Source organism: Zerene cesonia, chromosome 1 (genome assembly GCF_012273895.1).
Source record: "Zerene cesonia ecotype Mississippi chromosome 1, Zerene_cesonia_1.1, whole genome shotgun sequence".
NCBI lineage: Eukaryota > Metazoa > Arthropoda > Insecta > Lepidoptera > Pieridae > Zerene > Zerene cesonia.
Window position 1 is genome coordinate 5016619 of NC_052102.1, and position 21104 is coordinate 5037722.

The 21104-nt window shown below is 33.9% G+C and overlaps 2 protein-coding genes across 2 annotated transcripts; both read right to left on the reverse strand.

The window, feature by feature from the left end:
- Nucleotides 1-3891: 3891 nt before the first annotated feature.
- Nucleotides 3892-8559, reverse strand: LOC119833197 (neural-cadherin-like). Its single transcript, XM_038357145.1, has 4 exons — nt 8410-8559; nt 8013-8195; nt 5389-5578; nt 3892-3956 (listed from the first exon to the last, which is right to left on the reverse strand). Exons 1-4 carry the CDS (start codon nt 8557-8559, stop codon nt 3892-3894), a joined length of 588 nt encoding a protein of 195 aa, XP_038213073.1.
- Nucleotides 8464-20460, reverse strand: LOC119828270 (neural-cadherin-like). The gene is made up of 10 exons (XM_038350386.1): nt 20453-20460; nt 19199-19500; nt 17824-17960; nt 17173-17389; nt 16108-16276; nt 13656-14506; nt 13351-13542; nt 11642-11835; nt 11348-11538; nt 8464-8599 (listed from the first exon to the last, which is right to left on the reverse strand). Exons 2-9 carry the CDS (start codon nt 19418-19420, stop codon nt 11460-11462), a joined length of 2061 nt encoding a protein of 686 aa, XP_038206314.1. The 5' UTR covers nt 19421-19500; nt 20453-20460; the 3' UTR covers nt 8464-8599; nt 11348-11459.
- Between the last annotated feature and the right edge of the window lie 644 nt (nt 20461-21104).

Sequence of the window (21104 nt, forward strand, 5' to 3'; positions counted from 1 at the left end):
ATAATATGGGCCTTAAGAGAGGCCTATGTCCAACAGTGGACGGAGAAAGGCTGAAGAGAGAGAGAGAGAGAGAATATAGGCTACAGTAAAGCAAAAAATAGAGGAAGGCGGCACATCCGAGCTTTGAAAATAGAACTTAAAACGCACCAACTGAACTTTATTGCAAGTTCCTTTGGATAGAATATTAACCGAAATAATTAAATGAAAACAAAATACTACGAATCGAAGAAATAAGTTTTAATCTATATGTAAATATTTTCCACAAAAAAATTTATTTACCAAGTACTCGCCTACAAATAATCACGTACGGATTTCTTTAAATTTCGTTTCTTTTCTTCAAAGTTCTGTGTTACTAAGAATAATCGTTAGCTACTTTCCCGTGTTACAAAAACCATTATCGACCACGGCTGAGTAATCACCATTTACTTCTTTAATAATTAAATAAGCCTCGAAACTTCGAGAATTACCAACCTTTTTTGGGTATTACAACGTTGCAAAAATCTATACGAGCGAGAATACGACCTAATATTTAACAGACTAAATAGATTGTTCATAACTTTGAAACTGTAAATTTATATATAATACGTGTTATAATAAAACCCCACTTCAAACACTGGCGTTTCATTTATATGAAGACATTCGTGGATTACTATTAGATATATTGTTTTCACACGTTCTGCTGGTTGCCTAAAGAGATCACTCGAAGTGATAAGATTCCATTATGTTTTGTAAATTTATATTAAAAGTCTTTAGCTACCTACTACTACAATACAATACTAGCAGCAAGGTAAACTTATGAGGATAAAGAATAAAAAACAAATTAATGTATTTATATTATTTATATTGGATCTCTTTTAGAATATTTAGCACAAAGAACACAACAAATACAATATATGTACCTCGTTTTTTAATTTTGACAGCAAAAACAAGAGAAACATATTTACGATTTCCTTATACCGATTATAAATACACGACCTGACAGGGAAAACGAAAAAATACGCAATTTATTTTCTCTGATATACCAATATTAGTTCATTACAAAGGAAGGGAACCATTGTGTATTTATGTCTCCAGGGCAAGTATCATGTGTATTGAATACATCTGTTAGGGTTACAAAGGGCCACTGTTTTTACTTTGGTAAGTATTATCAATCATACCATTTCGCGTGACATAAGTGGACCCTCCTTATACGAGCTCAAACTTCCATTACTCACGAGACCACGCCCAATTCTGATTCCTTATGCCGTTCCCACAGTAACCTTGTAACCATTTCGTTTCTTTCTTTTAACGAATATCATTAGAGATATTCGCCAAAAGAAATGATAAAAGTAATGAATATTCTTCTCGATGCTATCACGTAACGCCCGGAAAATTAACCGAGTCGACTCGACACGACACTGACAATGATAATGCCTTCCACCATTCGCCTTGAAATGAATGTAATTATAACAAAAGTGTTGTATACAAACATGTCAAATATGTTTTTCATCAGAAAAACACATCGTTAATTGAAGTAGGTAGTACTGTCTGTATTAAATTCTTCAACGACAATTGCGTAAATAAGAATGTTGTCTTAACGGAAAGGGCAAAGCAATTTTGTCGTTAACAGTGTTGTCACAAATTAATTGTTATTAGCGTTTTTAATTAGCGTCCCTTATTGAACTGTCCGTCGGAAAGAGGCGAACGAATCGACCCGTACATCCGGACGGTATTCCGTTTAATTAAACTTGCAGCCCGTTGATGGCTCTCACCATTTTTGACGCAACAATTAAAAAAATTACATGATACAAATCAAAATAATATTAAACTATAAAAAATAATTTGATTAACATTTACGAGGATAAAAACAAAACTCATTCATGCTAGGAATGGTGTTAGGTGATTTTTATGTAACAAAGGCGGATGGATCGTGGATGTTATAGCGCCTATAAACCCTCTTGTCGAGCTGGCATTTTAAGAAAATTCCGCTCTTCTGAACAGTTATTTGTCACTTTTAACGCCTTCAGAGGCTTATAAATTACCGGAATTCATTTAGTGAATGGCCGCTGTAATGACACCTAAAATCCTTTACAAAGGATCAAACAAGAAGAATGAGATTGCTATTTTGAACAACACTAAATCGCTCGTAAAAGCTTGTTTGTTTTATTTTGCCAATTTTTTATTCGCAATATTCAGCGAAATGAATGTAAAAATTCAACCGGATAAAGCGACGTCGGAATGGAAGTCAAAAGGTAAAAAATCTGTTTGAATCGCTTGCGGTGAGCCGGCTCCGGTTAAGCTTAAGCAGCAAACAGCAATATTTAGTAGTTTGTGACAGTAATCCTCAGCAAGCAGTGCACTCGGGCGCGTCCTCATCACAAATTCTCGAGGGCACTGCGTTAAATATAGGCCACGAAGTTCCCGCCGACCACGGGAATATTGCTTTGTCACTTGGCGACATCGTGCTTCCCTAAGCCCAAGTAATTGGAAATAGTTGAAATAGACGACTTGGAGAAACATAGCTCCATTTTACAATCGTGATTTCGTTTAACAATGCACTACGACTGTGGGGGACTCCAATATGTATTTAATTTAATTGAATGTCAAAATGTATAAATTACCTTAGTATCACATATGCAATTCAGTAAAATAATCAATGCTTTGTGTTTCCGCAAAATCATCCTGCTCAGAGAACATATTTCTATAAAATATAATACGAAAACAAAACCAATTATAGAAGTCAACTGAATACTTTGCCAAAGAAACAATCTAGTCCCTAACTTACTTTGTTATCTAGAAGTTTGACCCTAATATCTGATAAACTTTCAAGTAATAACGATTATAACATAACCTACACAGTAGGTGCTTTCATAGAAATGATAATATTACTTCAAAATTAACATAATACGTATGTAAAATAACGTCTTCAAATTTTGGGTTCTGATAAAAATAAACATTTTTCGCAATCAATACTATATTTGTACATACACTAGACGCGTTTTAAGGTCTGGTCGTAAATTCTTCATTATGAGAATTTTAAGAGGGTCGCGATAAAAGATATAACAAGACAATGCAGTAAGATATAAAAGGAAACAAAAACCGTAATAGACATTTTAATGACTAGCTAACATCTATCTCGTTCAGTCAATTAGGCAAGTCGTAAACACGCTGAAAGCGTGAGTAGAATAAAAGTCACAAAATCATCCAATAGAAAGCCGACGCAGTAAAATAAAATTATATACAGGAGCTAACATAGTTCCATATTAACTATAAGCCAAAACATAAAAGTAAACAATTTTAACAACATTAAAATTACACTAATTACACTAATATTATAAATGTGAAACTTTGTTTGTTTGGATGTTTGTCCGTCAATCACGCCGAAACTACTGAACGGATTTTGATGAAATTTGGTATACAGACAGGGTTTGAGTTGACTTAGTCGATAGGATACTTTTTATCCCGATTAAATGCTCCCTTGGGATAAAACAGGTATCTTGATATCCGGGCGTAGCCGGGATGAGCGTCTAGTATCAATTAATGTTAGTGAAAAACAATAATTACGCTATCATATTAATCCTCCGAACCGCAATATCCAATACTTAGTTGAATCACTTAACGAGGGAGCTAAGACCTCTTAGTAATGCATCAACTATTAGAATTGTAATTAGGACAACGTAGGAGTATTGATTACTTCGCAGAATTTATATTCAATGATAATCAACATTAATGAAGATTACGCACATAAATAAACATAATAATTGTTAATTGTGAATGTGGTTACATTTTCAAGTAGAGTTTCTCAAAGCGCTGAAAATATTTTACTCGCCTTATTGTATGTAATAATAGCAGAAGGGAGACTAGTTTGAGTTTTATTTCCTACTCTCCGACTAAAATGGTTACTATTATCCTCTACTTCTCATCAGTATGCGAAACGCGTCCAAACGCGCTCCTGGTCACAAATGTGCTGCAATATGCTGAAATGGTACGTGGCTTTTAGGCCCAACATGACGCATAACTAACCCAACGACAAATTATTCGCAAATAAAGAGATACGCACGTCTGATGTAACAAGCTAGATATAACTATCCAGATAGTAAACATTGATCGCCCTACGGAATTACACCTATGCATATACTTCATACAGCACAACTTTAAATTAATGCTCACAAACAATTACGTGTAATAAATAATCAATTGTTAAATAATCAATATACATCGAACATGAACGTTACGGCACGGACGGTGTTTGTATTCCCAGCTATAAACAAAGATAACGGGTACGGATTTTACGATCGGAAAGTAGTTAGTTGGCGTTTTATTGAGTCGTATAGATTCATGGTATTCATGATGCATCAAGGAAATTGTATACTGCGGGGAGCTAAGTAAGCGTTGAGCTGATTCAAAGCTTGCTATTGTGCACGTGAGACAGATACAAGGATGAGGAGCTTAGTCGGATTATGCCAGAGGCGGCGGTTTATTATACCGCTACTTGATTTACGATGACGCGATACCGTAGAACGTCGCCGGCTCACCTCTCTAATAGGAGGTAGCCTTAGGCGAACAATTTATACTGTCACTAGCACCGATATAATCAATTCTCCAATGCGTCGAAAATCGTGCGAAATATTACTCGCTCGTGTATCTGTCAACATTTGCGTCGATGAGGGTGATATAGTTAAATAACGCTCACAGAAATTCACCGCACTAGGTGTTCGCCGTCTTATGACGCTGACTAAAGAAAAAATGGACATTAGAATGCGGGTCGCAAAGTGATTAAGCCTGAGGCCGGTGCGTTCCTGACAGCTTGTAACTCCAAGGCCTTACGTCGGCGTTTAAGCTTTATATATACTAACATTTTAGAAAGGTTTTCCCTCTTGTTGACAGCCCCCGACCTCTATAAATGTCTACCTATTCTATTTTACCTTCGCGTTAACACTTTGCCTTTATAAAGGTTGGAGTTTAATATTAAATGCAAGAAATAAATTTCCGGATCTAGTTTTTTTTTTATGTCATAGCGGGCAGCTGAGCTGGTGGTTCGCCTGATGGTAAGCGATCACCAACGTCCATAAACATTCGCAAAGGTAGTACCTCTGTGAATGCGCCGCCCGCTTTTATGGGGTAAGGGAAAAGGAAAGGATTAATGACTGGAAAGAAGGAATGGACTAGGACGGGTGAGGAAAAGGAAACGGGCCAATGAAAATGGAAATGGTTTATATTATACCTAACGTAAAAATAAAATTTCGTAACGTGTATTATTGTAGCACCGAAATATCGATGTCACATTTTGGTCGCAAAATAAATCATATTACAACACAATATCTTAATATCATATTAATGAAGTTACTCTACATTTTTTTTTAATTAAATTATTAAAAAAAATAACCTATAAAAGCTCGTTAAACTTACCTGAATTTGGTTGGTTGTCTGAATTCGGTCGCGCCGAGGGAGCCCCGTCGCGCGCTTCTACCTCCAAAGCGTATGCACCCTGCTTCTCCCTGTCGAACACCACCTTTGTGAAGATTTCGCCTGTCTGCATGCTGATTTCGAAGAAGTCCTTGCCTTCGTTCCTCGGGGAATCCACTATATAGTAGTACACCTGACCAAACAATATCATGCTCTGAATTACTCGATTCAAGTTATTCCTGTAATACCTATTCTGAGAATTCGAGAGGAAAGCTGTGAAGCTTAAACTGTTGACGGTTTATCGGAAACATATTGAATATGTTGCTAGATACACATTAGAGGCAAACAAATGATTGCTATGTATATGTGCAATGGTAATAAATTCAAATACGAACGGCCATTAAATAATTCTTAGTTATAGAATATTAACATATTGGTTGCTGGCTGATCACGCTAGTGTATATAGGAAGATATAATATCGATCTTACTAAACAATGGAATGTTCTAAATCTAATAAACATGCCCATGTAATTCCAATTACGGCAAAACCGACGTGTGCCATCAATATTAGCTACTATGGCAGTGCAGAGGCGAATGAAAATTAAATATTCAAAATCCTTTGAGATACCGCACATGTAGGCATGTATAGTGCATTCGTTAAATATATAAACAAATCTGGTTTTGAATAAGCCGCTTAAGAGGATTTAAATACGTTCAGACCTTTGTGAATTCTTTCGAAATTCCTTATGAATATTCTGGTGATTGCAAGATGTCTTTATTTTGTATTTGTATAATTATTTAAAATAAAGGTAAACAAATATCTGTTATCTGCATCCACTCTAATAGAATTATAGGATGAGATATAGTATATTTTAACTAAGAAATACGTCTTCTCTCGAAAATACTTTTTGAACATAATCTCAAATATCGTATACGATCTCTAAAAAAGGTGGCTAGTTTAGAACAATCCGGCCTTATAGTGGTTATCAGACGGAGTGCGGGACTTATGCAATCCAATCCATTAATTGGTCGGATGTTTGGGTGCAGATAGTTGAACATAGTGATTGTCCCTATAACCATGAGAGCTTATTTTAATTTTTTAAGTAAAATTTAAACATTTTGAAGACTTAACAATAAATATTTGTATCTATCTGAATAGTCTTTTAATATTTAATCATACCTTTTTGTTTTGAGTTAGAACAGGAGTTTCAATAAAATTATACATATCGATTATTTATATTTCTTTCTGAGTTACATATATTATTATGTATTGTTTTATGTTTGGGTATGTTATTATTAATACAATTATGCGCTTCTGATAAACTATGGCTCTTTAAAAGTGGAAAATAAATTTTCAAAAAAATTTCTCTAAAAACATCACTTTACGTACCCGTTTTCAATAATTTTAGTGGTGAACATTGAACATTGAATAATCATATTTACTTTGTAGAAACCAGGATACATTTCTCTGATGTACGCCCGCAAATAAACTCAAGTAAAATGTTATTGTAAACTTAACTATTTTATTAAATGGCTATTCTGCATGCATTTGAATTATTCAATAAGTTATACTTGGGAAAATATTAGTTTCCTCCGCTAAATTTTAATAACTTATTGCAAATTGAAGAGAGTCATGACCATATTTTGAGAACACAATTTCTATCTAGAAGTATAATTACGTATTTCATTTTGATATTTTCGAGTAAACAGGAATACCATCACAGCGAACCGAATGAATCCAACTGCACCTATTTTAATCATACGATTTTTAATAATACTAGCAGAGTAACTCGAAGTTAGTCTTTAACCAGATTCACGGCTCGCTGATTGATAGAATATTTAGCACTTATTGACATTCAATTTCAATTATTATTAATGTTAATTGTAACACGGATAAGCTTAACAGAACTAGCCGAAACATGATAACAATTATTTCTTAATGATGACGGAAAAAAATTACGTAATGACAGCTTCCTTATGTATTTCCAAAGCTTTTTCAATTTTTCCGATCCCTGTTCAACCCTATGCGGAGGGCAGTTAAATAATTATAACAGATAATTTAGAATTTTCGTTGTATTATCTTATTTCCAATTAGAAAAAATATATCAAGTTACAAATCTTGACGCAGACTTCTATTTTTATTAACGAGTTATTCAAACTGTTCAATTACCATTTAATAATATGAAAATATAAATAAAGAAACAAATATTGAAAGAAAGAAATATAAAAAAGAAAGAATATTCTACTTGAAAATTCCTAGAAATAATTAAAAATTCGTTTATAAATAATATGTTCTATATATAAAAGCGCAGAAGTCGATGCTTTTAATATCTACATATATACCAATGTATTGTCTATATAGGATACCGTATCGAATTAATATAATTAAATATATTAATGGGTAACAAGATTTTTATACAGGGAAAAGTAATAACTAGTGCTATATATATATATATTGGTCCAGTTCAAATTTATCTTCACAACAACTTTGAAGTCATAGATATACTAACGCTAAACACTCCATAATCCTTGAAAACAAACTACAAAGCGTTTTATTTTAGGAGTATGCTTGGATAGTTTGAAAAAGAAATACTGAAAAGTTGTTCCCACAGAAATAAGACACTTACCTGGTTGTTAGGAAAAGTCCCGTCTTTGTCTATAGCGTTGACTTGCGTGACCTTGGTTCCTATCGGCTCGCCTTCAAGAACCGTCTCCTGTTCTCTCTCTGTGAATAGTGGAATTTCATCGTTGACGTCCTCCAGCATGATGTATACGGTGGCTTCTGACGCCAGCTGCTGGGCTCCATTGTTCTATTTTCGAAAAACCAATAAACATATTTAGATATAAGCATTTCATTTTTGAGGGTATGGTTATAGATTAATATTATAAATTTACTGCAGACTGCATATTAATGAATAAACATTAGCTAAAATACATCCGTAGGTTATATTTAAAAAGGTTTTTCCCTTAACAAATAAATGTGTGACAAAATTGAATCTATTTCAATGACCAAGCAATTTTTACCTCAACTCGAATCGTAAGATTGTATTCCTTAATGCTTTCGTAGTCCAAGGGATGGTTCACTTTAATGTCGGCCCAAGTGAATCCATTATCAGCTCTTTGTTGTAAGTAGAAAGTATGAAATTTGTTCGTCTGAGCCGTCGAGCCGGGCATCAATCGGTAGAATACGGTTGGGTTGTTTTCAATACCAGAGCTAAAAACATTCGGGACAGTAAAGTCTATCTGATAAAACCATATAAAGGATATATCTAACACAATACGACATTCAATGCGAACTGAATAAAGAAAAGATCAGTTATGGACACGAAACTGCCTTACAAAGAAAATGTGATTTCATAAAGTTGGAAAAAAAAATATGAGGCTAAAACTTCCTTTTCATTTAATAACTCCAAATAAAAATAAACAATATCTAATAACGTCGCTAATGATATTACTCAGGGAAGCTAAAACGGTACCATATTATGGGTACAAAATAAATACAATATACAAAATAAATTGTGTACAATCTTCATATAAGTTCGTAAAAATGAACATGTTTTTATTTAAAATAATTTTCGTAAGCTTTTATGTCTGTGTAGTTTGGATATTGTAAAAAAAATTGTTTATGTATTTCATTAATACATCGACTTTAATGCTATTTGCAAGTCATAAAAAATCTTATTAAGTAGGTTATTATTTAGTGTAAGTGTAATTTGTCAATATTGCAATTTTCATAAGACCATAACTTTATTTTGGTATTGTGACAACAGAAAATATTTTTATTCGCAAATTTTAACAGAATATAAATTAAAACGAAAAATGATGTGATGATGTAATACATGCCGTGGAGTAGACATGTATTACATCCTGTCAAATTTTGACCAGATACAAAAAAGTTATAACGCCTTTATTTCATAGACATAACCCTTCCCAGTCCTTTCCTTTACCTTATGCCTCTACAAATGTTCATGGGCGTTGGTAGCGCTTACCATCAGGCGTCCCACCAGCTCTATTGGCGACTGTAACATAAAAAAAAAACATTTACAGCCTTTATGTCATTTTTAACAATTATTAAATTATTTGTTACTTTTACATTTTAATTACAGCAAAAGTAGCTCGATATTTTGAAATATTGTCGAAATTAATATAATAAATAGTTCATACTTTAAGAGCACAGAGCTTCATGCCTTACTTATTGTTTTATAAAACGTTGAATGTGAGTGAATGTTAGTAATTGTCCCCGAAAGTTTTCTAACAAATTTCAATACAACTTTATGATAATATTTTATACATAATATGAATGAAAATCTACCAAACGAATTCAAGTTACGTTACTCGTCGTTTTAACATATCTTACTCATCTAAAATCTGCGAATAGGCCGTCTTACTAAGCGGATATGTGGACATTCAATACATTTATTAACACTACTAGATGCCAAATTTTATCCTTTAGAAAATAAGTAAGGTCTGACGGCACTACTTTTTGATTTTTTAAGTATATAATATGTCGACTTAGCCATACATTTTAGACAAAAGATTTGAGTTGTTTATTCCATTGCGAACTACACATTGTAACAAGCATTTGAATCTTGATCAATAAAAAATGTGTACATTGTGATATTTGTAAATATATCTTTCTACACCAGTTTTTTGTACTCAAATTCGTAGTCATCTCAATAACAATTCTAATGTTCGAATCTTATTTGTATATTGTATTTTATTCAGTACCATACATACATCGAAACAATGAACGGACACTCTGTGGGTAGTTGTAGGTCTCATTTATAAAGTATATGATACCTTCTAGTACTCACAGATACAATTAACTTACCTTAGTGAATTATTCGTTCTCAATTTTAGCATCAATTGATCTATCCAAAAATTATCCAACTTTGCATACAATGAATTGAAAACGAATAAAGTTGTTTAAAAGTAAAATAAAATATATTAGTCATGTGATTTAGTACTGGTTTCGTCTTAAATTATCATGTAAGTTGAAAAATGTGGTTTAGGATGAACAGATAGACAATAGAAGTGAACCATGGGCCAACACTGTGTGGTTTATGCACTATGATGCAATGCATTGACACTGTAGGTAATATTTACGAAATCGCTGTAATAATATATACCATTCATTTCATACACCAAATTGTTATTTCAGAACACGATTTTAAAATGTTTTGATTTAAAATTTATGACAACATTGAATTTGACTTTATACAATTATCTGTTACATTATTTTAAGGTTTAGCTTAAATTTGGAGTTCTAGATGTATACAAAAGAACTTTTTAAGTGACTGTTTTCTTACCAAAAATAATTTAATCTTTACTCCTTTATAGCTATTTTTTGAAATCTTTTTTAATATTTATTATTTGGTGCTTATGTTTAGAAAATGTAACGAAAATAAACAAAAAACTCATGGACTAGGAACTTTACTTTTCAATACAGTAAAATTACGACTCAAATGCAGTAAATTACCAGCCTACATGCAATTACACTGAACACAGATGACTAAAATACCTACCGACAAATGTTCAAAAATATCTAATCGAGTCCATAATCTCTTTCTAACTAAAGATATTTTTGAGCACATTTCAATCCCCATTCCATGTAAGCAGTGAGCCCGCTAGTAATGCACGCTGGTGTACAGAAAGTTTCACAAGTGATCGTGGAAATGCATAATATAAAATTTACGGACATCGAACATTACACGGTTAACAAGTCACCAATTGTGTGAGGCGAATGAAAAATATACTGAATACGGTCGTGCGCGTATCTCGTGCTTCTATAACCCGCACCTTGCCGTCAAAATCGAATGCATTACCAAACAGGGTGCAGAAAATATGTATTCGATGTTGATAGCTGTGGAACAGATAGGTAGAAGAGCGAGAAGGCGCTGCGGCCACACTGCGTGCAAGGGGGGCTGCGTGCGGTGCCCGTGCCGAACAGTTAGACACGCACCTTGCTTTAACGGACACCACTTTGGCACCAACGGGCAAATTCTCTCGAATGTAGATGGGGCCGTACACTGTGTGGTCCCACACGGGGGGATTGTTCGCGCGATCCACTACGTCTATCTGGACCTCCACGGTTCTGGACAAGGGCGGGAAGCCCTTGTCTTGAGCCATAGCCTCCAACTTGTATGTCTCTCGCTATTGGGGAAAGAGTCGATGGAAACAGACAAAACCACGTCGTTAGTAGTGTTAGGGAGTGGAAGGGCGGCGGGCCCTCGGGCCCGCTGCACCTTATACCAACCTGGCTTTCACACTGGTCACTACGGTACCCACTGTGACATTCTCTTTGATGTGAACGGGGCCATACGTGGACATGTCGTCCCAGATGGGAGGTTTATTGTTCCTGTCTACCACGTCTAATTCAACGTCCACGTCTGCGGAGGAGGGCGGGTCGCCTCTGTCGGAGGCGCGCACGCGAAGTCGATACCTGTCCCGCTACAGATACACGGGTCAGAGGTCAGCGGGGACAAATAAAAATAAAAAACTCAAATATAAACACATAAGTAGTCCTTGCTAATAAACAATTAAATTAAAAGAAATAAATAAATCAACATCCACTTTCACGATTGATTACTCATTACTTTGTTTTTTTTTAATTAAACAAAAATGTTCTTACAATCGTCGTTCATACATTCATGAAGCCAAACTAAAATAAGAGTCGAAATAACTAGAGTTAACTAACAAGTAGAAGTCCTCTCGCGACGTCTTCTTCCACGCATAGGTCTCGTTCGTGCTAGCTTACGTAACAATGCTTATTAGCCAATATAAGAGGGTGCAAGAAAATAAATCGGAAAAATATAATGTTTACCGTATTATACAATTTCCGGTCTGTACAATAGGGAAAAAGACAAACTGTACATTAATAATACTTTTTACAATAAATCAACTAAACTAATTGAAAATAAAATAAATAACTTAACAAAAAGCAGGCAATGCATGCAGCTCTGCATACAAGACATGGCGGAAAGGTCAGGTTGTCATAAGAAGGTTTGGTGACCTCGTAACGACTACAATAAAACGACACTCATTGTAATGAATATATTACAAACGGTGGACGTTACGGTATACTGTACAAATTTTGCTTTTGATAACGTTGCCCCTTTCACAGAAGAAATAATGTCACAACTGGTTAGATGGCCAAATTGCCCGAGGGCGATCTGGCCATCTCAGTTAAATCTAACATTAAAATAAGTCATATAATACACTGGCATCCTGTAAAAAATTCAATATTATGGTGAATATACTAAAGTTATAGTGGATACATAGCATGAGAGTCGTCTAGCGCGCCAAATAAGTTTCTAGCAGGTTCGAACTGCCACTATAGGGTTTGCATTACTGTGTCGGACATTAGTAACAAAACATGTACATACATACAATAATGATATAGGTATGTTTAAAAGCGTAAGCTTCCCAAATCAATCGGTTAATTATGAAAACAACTATAATCCAAAACTAGTTAGTGCGAAATATACAGAAGTGCTCTTATAGAAACTGTACATGTTTTAGAACTAAACACAGGTTTATGGTGAAATATTTACAGCAGTTTTTACGGTCAAAGATATTATACACAAGTCGTATTTATCGATAAGATAGTTAATGCAAGATGGTGGTGCGGAAATAAATCTTAACGAAGATTGAGTGCTGAGCCGGCGCTGGCGGCAAATGAAAGTAATTGTGCTGCAAGAAGAACAAGCGCCGCCGGCCGCGCCTCGCCGCCCGCCGACGTTCAATGGACAACTACTCCTCATAGCCAGGATTTACTCTTCTCCACAGCAATTTACAGCAGCGTATAATTTAGAACTATTTACATGTAAAAAACTTAAATTAGGTGCCAATTGAATCCTAGGGCTTTAGGTAGCACTCATCCACCAAATATAGTAAAGTTGACCCTTTCATCCGTCGTTCTTGTCACAAATTCACACATTTCGTTCGATCATGAAGTATACTTACGTCTAAAGGTTTCTTTAAAACAATCCATCCCGATTCAGGTTGGATTTCAAAGTATTCTATGTCTGCTGGGTTATAGGGAGCGCTTAAAGTATAGACGATAGCTCCGTTGTTATCAGCATCTTCATCAGATGCTGACACTCTTAGAATGTTTGTGCCTATACTGGCATCCTGTTTTACATTCTCCACGTATTTCTGCAATTTAATATTGTTAATAAATTTTCTTACGCATAACCGGCTATAAAGTGCAACGCTGCCTTGTGATTCCTAAAGTTCTAAACATGCATTATCTATTTACAATTGCTTACTTGTCGGTCGAATAGTGGTGGATTGTCATTCACATCTGTGATTTCAACGGTAAACGAGCAGACACCTTCTAGGGAAGGATCTCCTTGATCTGTAGCCTTCACCGTGACAGAAACAAACTTTCCGTCGTCCCCTTCTCGATCAAACACCTTGTTGGTAGATACCTCTCCTGTTTCTTCATCAACTGTGAACTTCGTACCTTTTTGATTTGGCTGTTGCACTATAGAATACTTCACTTGACCATTTACGCCCTTGTCTTCATCGGTAGCATGTACTTTTATGACTGGACTGCCATTTGGAGCGCCTTCTTCTACTTTTGGAAAGTAAGTTGGACAATCTTTGAAGATAGGCTTATTATCATTAACATCTGTTATAAATACAACCACCACGGCTGTTGATGTGTGTATAGTTGCATCCCCATTAACGCAACAAGCTCCATCGTCCATAGCTGTTACATTTAACTCGTATTTATCCCTATCCAACGATATGGCTTTATTGTGCAATCGTATGACTCCCGTTATTTCCTCAATTACGAATTGTCCAGAACTAGTACCGCCACCAACAAAACCGAAGCGAACATTATCTCCGTCCTTGTCAGAAGCAACAACTGTAGTAACTAAAGTATTTGGGCCCGCATTTTCATCCACATTAGGTGTATATACTTGCTGAGAAAATTTTGGTTCTTCGTCGTTTTTGTTTTTGGTATAGACTCTGACCGTGGCAGTTCCCGTTTTTGCTGGCTCGCCTTTGTCCTTGGCAGTAACAACAAATTCATAGTATGCATTGTTGTTATCGGCATCCAACTGTTTGTTATTGGTGATTATACCATTCGAATCAACGCTGAAGTGATCATCTGAAAAAATATTTTTTTTATATTATTTTTTGGTGTTTAACGTATTTATTACATATCCTGATCATTAAATCTTTTCAATTCTATATCATCATATATAACTACGAAAAAAAATATTAAAACTCGTGATGCCACGATAATATTTTTACATCATGCTCAGAAAAAATAATTTTTATATCTAATAAACACCAATAATAATAAACTCTTTTTCATTTCGAGACCAGAATTTAAAATCCATGTAAATCCATGCATCTAGTTTTTCAATTAAAGTTATATATTGAAGACTAAAGTTAAATCCTGAGAGTGCGTACACACAACTACTAGGTATAAATATATTTTTTTTATTTTAAGCGACGATTTTATAAGCATTGTAGAGTATGAAAAATTAAGTAAATTTTACGGATTTATTCATTGCTAGCTGCGCCCCCGCGTTTTCACCCGCATAAGTCCGTATCCCGTAAGAATATCGGGGTAAAAGTTGCCTATATGTTATTCCAGTTGTCCAGCTATCTACGTACCAAATTTCACTGCAACCGGCTCAGTAGTTTTTGCGTGGAAGAGTAACAAACACACACACATCCTTACAAACTTTCGCATTTATAATATTAGTAAGAAGTAAGATAATAAGATAGTAAGATTAGTAGGATAGGATTTATAATATTAGTAGGATAGTAGGACGTCACGTGCACTAGCAATGTAGATGCCTTAAAATAATAAAAACACATACATGTATTCTAAAAGTGCTTCTAATATATTTGAAACATTCTGAGTTTAACGCCATCTACGTAATATTTGCATATGGTGGCGCAAATACCAAAGTATGATCATACTGTTCAAGTTCAACACCAGGTGGCACTACTCGTATTATTTCTAGTCTTGTTCTTTACAGTTTAAGGTATGAATTTATAACTCTATTTATTTATTGTAGTACTAGCTATGCACCTGCAACTTTGCTCGCATAGTGAAAGGAAATTACCACGGACTTTGTTTTACTGTCATAAAAAGTAGCCTATGTCACTTTCTAGCCTTCTCTATCTCTAGTTACGAATATCATATTAGTATCGATTTGTTGCGACGTACAAAAAAGGCAAATAAAGCAAATAAACAAGCTCTTTCCTATTCATTATATATTAGTAACAACATATTATTTTTAAACAGAATAACTTAAACTTCGATCGCCACAATTGCCGATCAGAATATGTAGCACATTTTGGGGGTCTATGGCCCAGTGCCCTTATCCAGGCTGTATCGATGATTGAATAGAATTAAACCTTAGAAATAGCCTAGTCCTTATTTTATTTTTAAGTAATTAGTGTTTTTAAACCGGACAGCTAGCGTCCGTAATAAATTCCTACGTGGTGGGTTATTACTTTACATAAACCGTGCATTAAAAAAAGCCTTAAAAAAAAGAATTAGCCGAATTGGTCGAGCCGTACTCGATACTTACGGCTACGAATACGTTTGGCGAATCATTTTTATTGAAATACATATTATAGTTGTGATTTTCGCATTTATGACATGTCTTCTTTATTTCTTTGATTTTATTATGAGATAGGGACTATAGGGAAGCGTGATAACGCTTTATCGAAACTCAAAAGTCATACCTGATACTAAATATTCAATCTCTGCGTTCTTTCCAGAATCCGCGTCCATTGCTTTGACTTTGAGAATGCTGGTTCCGAGAGGGATGTCTTCATCAACATTATGGGCTTGGTAGTCGGGTAGTTCAAACTTTGGCGCGTTGTCATTCACATCCGTGACACGTATTGTTAACTGAAATTATATTTAGAGCACTATGTAGCCCGCATGTAACTTTCAAGCGCTGTTAGAAATGTTCAACTGGCGCAATTACTAATAATTATTCCCAGAATAGGTTTATAGAGTAATTGCTTTAGGCTTTGACACAATTGAATGACAATTACGACCACAACAACAGTCTGCTACACAAATGACAAACGGCAAAAATGCTAGTAGAATAGAATTCTCTACGTTCAACTTTGGTACGACGTAACATTCGAAATTATAATAATTTTTCTAACATTTTGGTCAATAAATAATAGGGAAATTGCAAAAAAAATCCTATCTAACTGATAAACGAGGGAAAACTTATATTAATACCTTTTATAAAGACATATTTATGATCTATACTTTTGGGTTTTTATGATAAACTTGACCGTTTCCATGAAAACCAAAAGGATTAATTTTTTTTTTCTTAGTACCGAAACGGCGGGAAATTTAAAAGTGTATTTTTAACAATGTGGAACAATTTTACTAATCTTAATGTGGAAGAGAATTTTTATATGTTTAAATGTCTAGCTTGGAATAACAATCGTAAATATTTATAGTTGCGTAGCGTTGCGCATTTGTCTAGCCCTGCTGCAATGATAACTCTTTATGCAATAACAAATGCAGAAGGCAAAAGAAAAAACTGGATGGAGTATTCTCTTGCTATTGAATACCTAATTCTCATTACTATATTTATTTTTAATTTATAGATATTGCATTTATAATACAAAAATGATGATATGATATATAACTATTTACTACAAAAATAACTAATAATGACAATTGATGTTTCTTAACATCCATTAAATTCTTAATTATCCAGTGCAAACCATCACAATTTGTAATTTTGTTTATCGTATGTATTTCATTAATAAACTAATCACCTCGACAGATGTAGAGAATCCTCCCGAATCTTCGGTAGCAGTAACGACCAATGAGTACACGTGTGGTTGACGCAAGTCTTCAAAGTCCAATTCCTTCGCCAATTTCACAATACCAGAGGTTGGACCGATGTTAAAAGTACCCGCGCCTTGCCCTTGTGCTTTCAGAGTGTATCGAATTTCACGATCGGCAAACGATTTCGCTTTCACGGAAATGATACTGAAATTGAAAAAATATTATATTATATTAAAATATGTTTTTATTCTGCAACTAGAATATATTGATCTTCTTGTTGACCACGTTACAATATACCATATTCATAACAATTATGAAGAAATGTTTTTAAAATTAGTAAAATAAAATGGAATATTGAAGTTTTATTGTTCTCAGATTTCGTTCATCTTAACAATTGGTTCATATCAAACTTTAATAGATATTTTCTTTTATAAGTAAATTGAAAAGCTGGTAGAATTATTATTCATATTATCAAATTTACAACTCTACTATAATAATAATCCGACTCATAATTAAATATATATAGATTTAAGCATTAGCATGATAATTAACATGTTGCTATATTGCATTGCAATGTGTTAGATAGTACATAATTTATTGCTTCTTTTGCGTTTTAACAAAAAACCACGCATACTCACTCAGAATCTTTCTTCTGATTCTCCGCTATCTCGGCTTCATAACTCGGTAGATAGAACTGAGGGGCCCGTTTACCGCCTACAATGCTAAGACGTTCCTCAGGGGTTGATTGGAATCGCCTCTCGTCAACACGACCGCTCTGAAATTAAATTGAAATAATATAAATAACAAATATACGTATCAGCGATCGTGGTAATGGGAAGACTGAGAATAAAGTTGATGCGTAAACTCAAGTGGATTCAAAAATTATTGTGTGAAAACTACCCCCCTTTTAAATTGTAACGTTAATTACAAATTACTTACAATTTTTTTTGCTAATTGTTTTTATGTCTTTTTTACTATTCATGACATGGGATTTTAAATAATAAGCATCTAACAAGAGTTTGCGCAATTGTAAGTAGCAGAGCGAATATTGTAAGTAGTATTTAAAAGCATATGTTACAATTATTTAAACAAATTAAGATTTCGCATTATTTGCGATACAACGCTAGTTTAATAAAAAGTAAAAATTTGCTGAGAAAATTTAATATAAATCGACCGTCGTTTACTTGAAGTCTCGATATATTGCTTGAAGAAATAAAAAAACTTTGTAAAGGATTTATCACGCAATAAATTCTTTAGTGTTTAACCTGTGCTACGGTTCGAAGAGTTTACAGCGGGTGAAGTGAACTCATTAGGTTCACAGCCTCAGCATAGATAGTGCTTTTAGTTTCCTTTAATTTGCATTACGTTTTGAATATACAATATTTATAAAAATAGACATGCCAATGACAATCAATATTATTTAAAGAGATTTGATTGTTTGCACTGAATAGGCTCCTAAACTATTGAACCGATATAAGTAAGTTATAAGTCAAGTTATAAAAAACAATAATGCAAACTCATAAACATATGATCAAAATAATTTATTTATTAATTCATACAACTTCTCAAAAACTCAGAACTATTCTTTTTACCATTTGGTTCATAAAAATAATTCTATTCAACTCCACGACTTCGAATAAAAATACTCCCAGTATGAAACTTTGCAGACATTTCTGAGTTTTCCAAACTTCATTTAGAATAATACTATTTCATTCAATGAAAAATACTTTGATATTATAAGCGATTATATTACTTTTTGCAATAAAATCCAAATTATTGCTATATATATTGTCATATCAACAATTTATATTATTATAAATAGAGACGGTACCTACTCAAGCAATAATGTCACTGTATCAAAGCTATCTCTATATATACTAAAAATATAAAACTGAAAAGTTTGTTTGTTTAAAAAACATCGCTGCGTGCATAGCCGAACGACGACGTCGACGGCAGCGGACCGCTACATAAAATAATTTTATGCTATAATTCTGCATATCATGTGAACCTCACCTGATCTTCTGCCTTGACATACAACACGTATTCCATATCAAGTTGGAAAGGATCCGTTCCCCTAGTGCGAACCACACCCGATCGCTCATCGACTTCAAATCTGCCCCCAGTTCGGTCTCTTACGATGAAATAGTGAATATTGTGGTCAGTATCGGGATCTCTCGCTTGCAGGGTAAAGACGGGCGTATTCGGTGCGGCGTTTAGCTGCACCACCGTCTGCATTGGTAGCGGACGATTGATAAAATACGGAGGCTCGTCATTGACATCCTTCACGTGGATTATTACACGCTGGTTGTCCGTATCTGAAATTATTATTTTGATATATTTAGCTCGTTGCTTGAGTTATATTTATAAACTCGTTCTAGGAACGAACTATTAAAGTATGTATTGACTACTATTGTGAAGGTGGTTTCTATAGAAAGTGAGTTTTTGGTAGTTAGAATAATAATTAATGTTGTTGTTTGATCTAATCTACGGAATAATAACCATTGATATCTTACAGAAAGCACAATTACGCGACTTTATGATATACAATATATCAATGTAATGTAAATTTTAATAATCCTTAGATATTTCGCTGATGAAATATTTTTATAAAGAGTTACAACTAGTTTTATATACTTAAGTATAAAGTTCCACAATGTTGCAGATGTATTTTGAGTCAAGTTTCACAACAAAACTAACAATGACATGAGATATAAAAGAGTCCGAGGATAAAATCCAGCGAACGTAAAACAGAAGATAACTTTTCCAATTACGATAGTGGATTACTCTGTTCTGCAGACTTCAATAATCCTTTAAAATAAATGATTAAACACCACAAAAACGCAAGAATGTACCTACAAACTCATAAAATTGTATTCCACCTTTAGATTATAGTGTTATTATATACCTATTGATCTCTTAATGCTCCTACGTGTTATTGCTCAGCCATCTTATTAGAAAAGCTTAAGACTCTCAATTGTGTTTACAGTCGCTCGTTAGACGGCTGATCCAAATAAACAGACTTCGTTGGAGAGATTCCATTACCGATTAAGTTATCAGGCAGAAACGAGAGCTAGGCACGATCTCGTTTAATTTAATTAGACTTTTTATAATCAATGTTTTAGATACCTCTACGTGACATATATGACAAGTGCATATACACTTAATAGAATAAAAAATTTACCAAAATTAAATGGTTTAATTAATGTTATTACAACTTATTTTTATCATATTACAGAAATAAATATCATGTACATTTGTTATACTTACATTTCAGTGCCACTGGATAGCGTGAAAAAACATAAAGCATTAATATGACATCGTTTTAATATGGTTTAAGATAATTGAAGCATTTGCAGTCAATTCAATGCATTGACAAATGTAAGATCTACATAATAATTAACAGTAACATCGCCTTTTGAAGCCTTTTCATTAAATCAAAGTAATTAATGTATTATATAGTAAAATTGTTTAAAAATGTTGTTACATTTTAGATATTTAAAGGCTATAAATGTAACTACACAACCAAGAAGACCGTAATGTACAATAATCATTGATAAATACATACCACTGAGCTTTACTTTCTGAATTCCTAAAGCATTCTTATCCCTAAGGGATTTTCGTATATCCCAAACTAAATCCAACAATTTTGCTGTAAGCCCATGTTCCGGCGGCGTTAGTTTTTACACACGCTCCATACCAATAAATACAATACCTACTGTAAATTTGTTCATATATATAAATACGAATATATTTTATGTACACGCATTGTGTTCTTGTGGATATATCATTTATACAATGACAATGAGTTAACATATTTTGTGATAAATCATTATTGTGTCGCACGATTTAAACTAACTGTAATTCAATTAAATATACGTCAATCTGAAGAGAGCCTTGTATTGTATGTGATAGATACTAC

Coding starts and splice junctions, on each gene's coding strand:
- LOC119828270 (XM_038350386.1), bottom strand. CDS start 19,420: ATGCAGACGGTGGTGCAGCTAAACGCCGCACCGAATACGCCCGTCTTT. Junction 17,961..19,198: donor ATGTCAAGGCAGAAGATCAG/GTGAGGTTCACA, acceptor ATTTAATTTCAG/AGCGGTCGTGTTGACGAGAG. Junction 13,543..13,655: donor CACCACTATTCGACCGACAA/GTAAGCAATTGT, acceptor ATTAAATTGCAG/AAATACGTGGAGAATGTAAA.
- LOC119833197 (XM_038357145.1), bottom strand. CDS start 8,559: ATGCCCGGCTCGACGGCTCAGACGAACAAATTTCATACTTTCTACTTA. Junction 8,196..8,409: donor ATCTTACGATTCGAGTTGAG/GTAAAAATTGCT, acceptor TTTCGAAAATAG/AACAATGGAGCCCAGCAGCT. Junction 5,579..8,012: donor GGACTTTTCCTAACAACCAG/GTAAGTGTCTTA, acceptor TTGTTTGGTCAG/GTGTACTACTATATAGTGGA.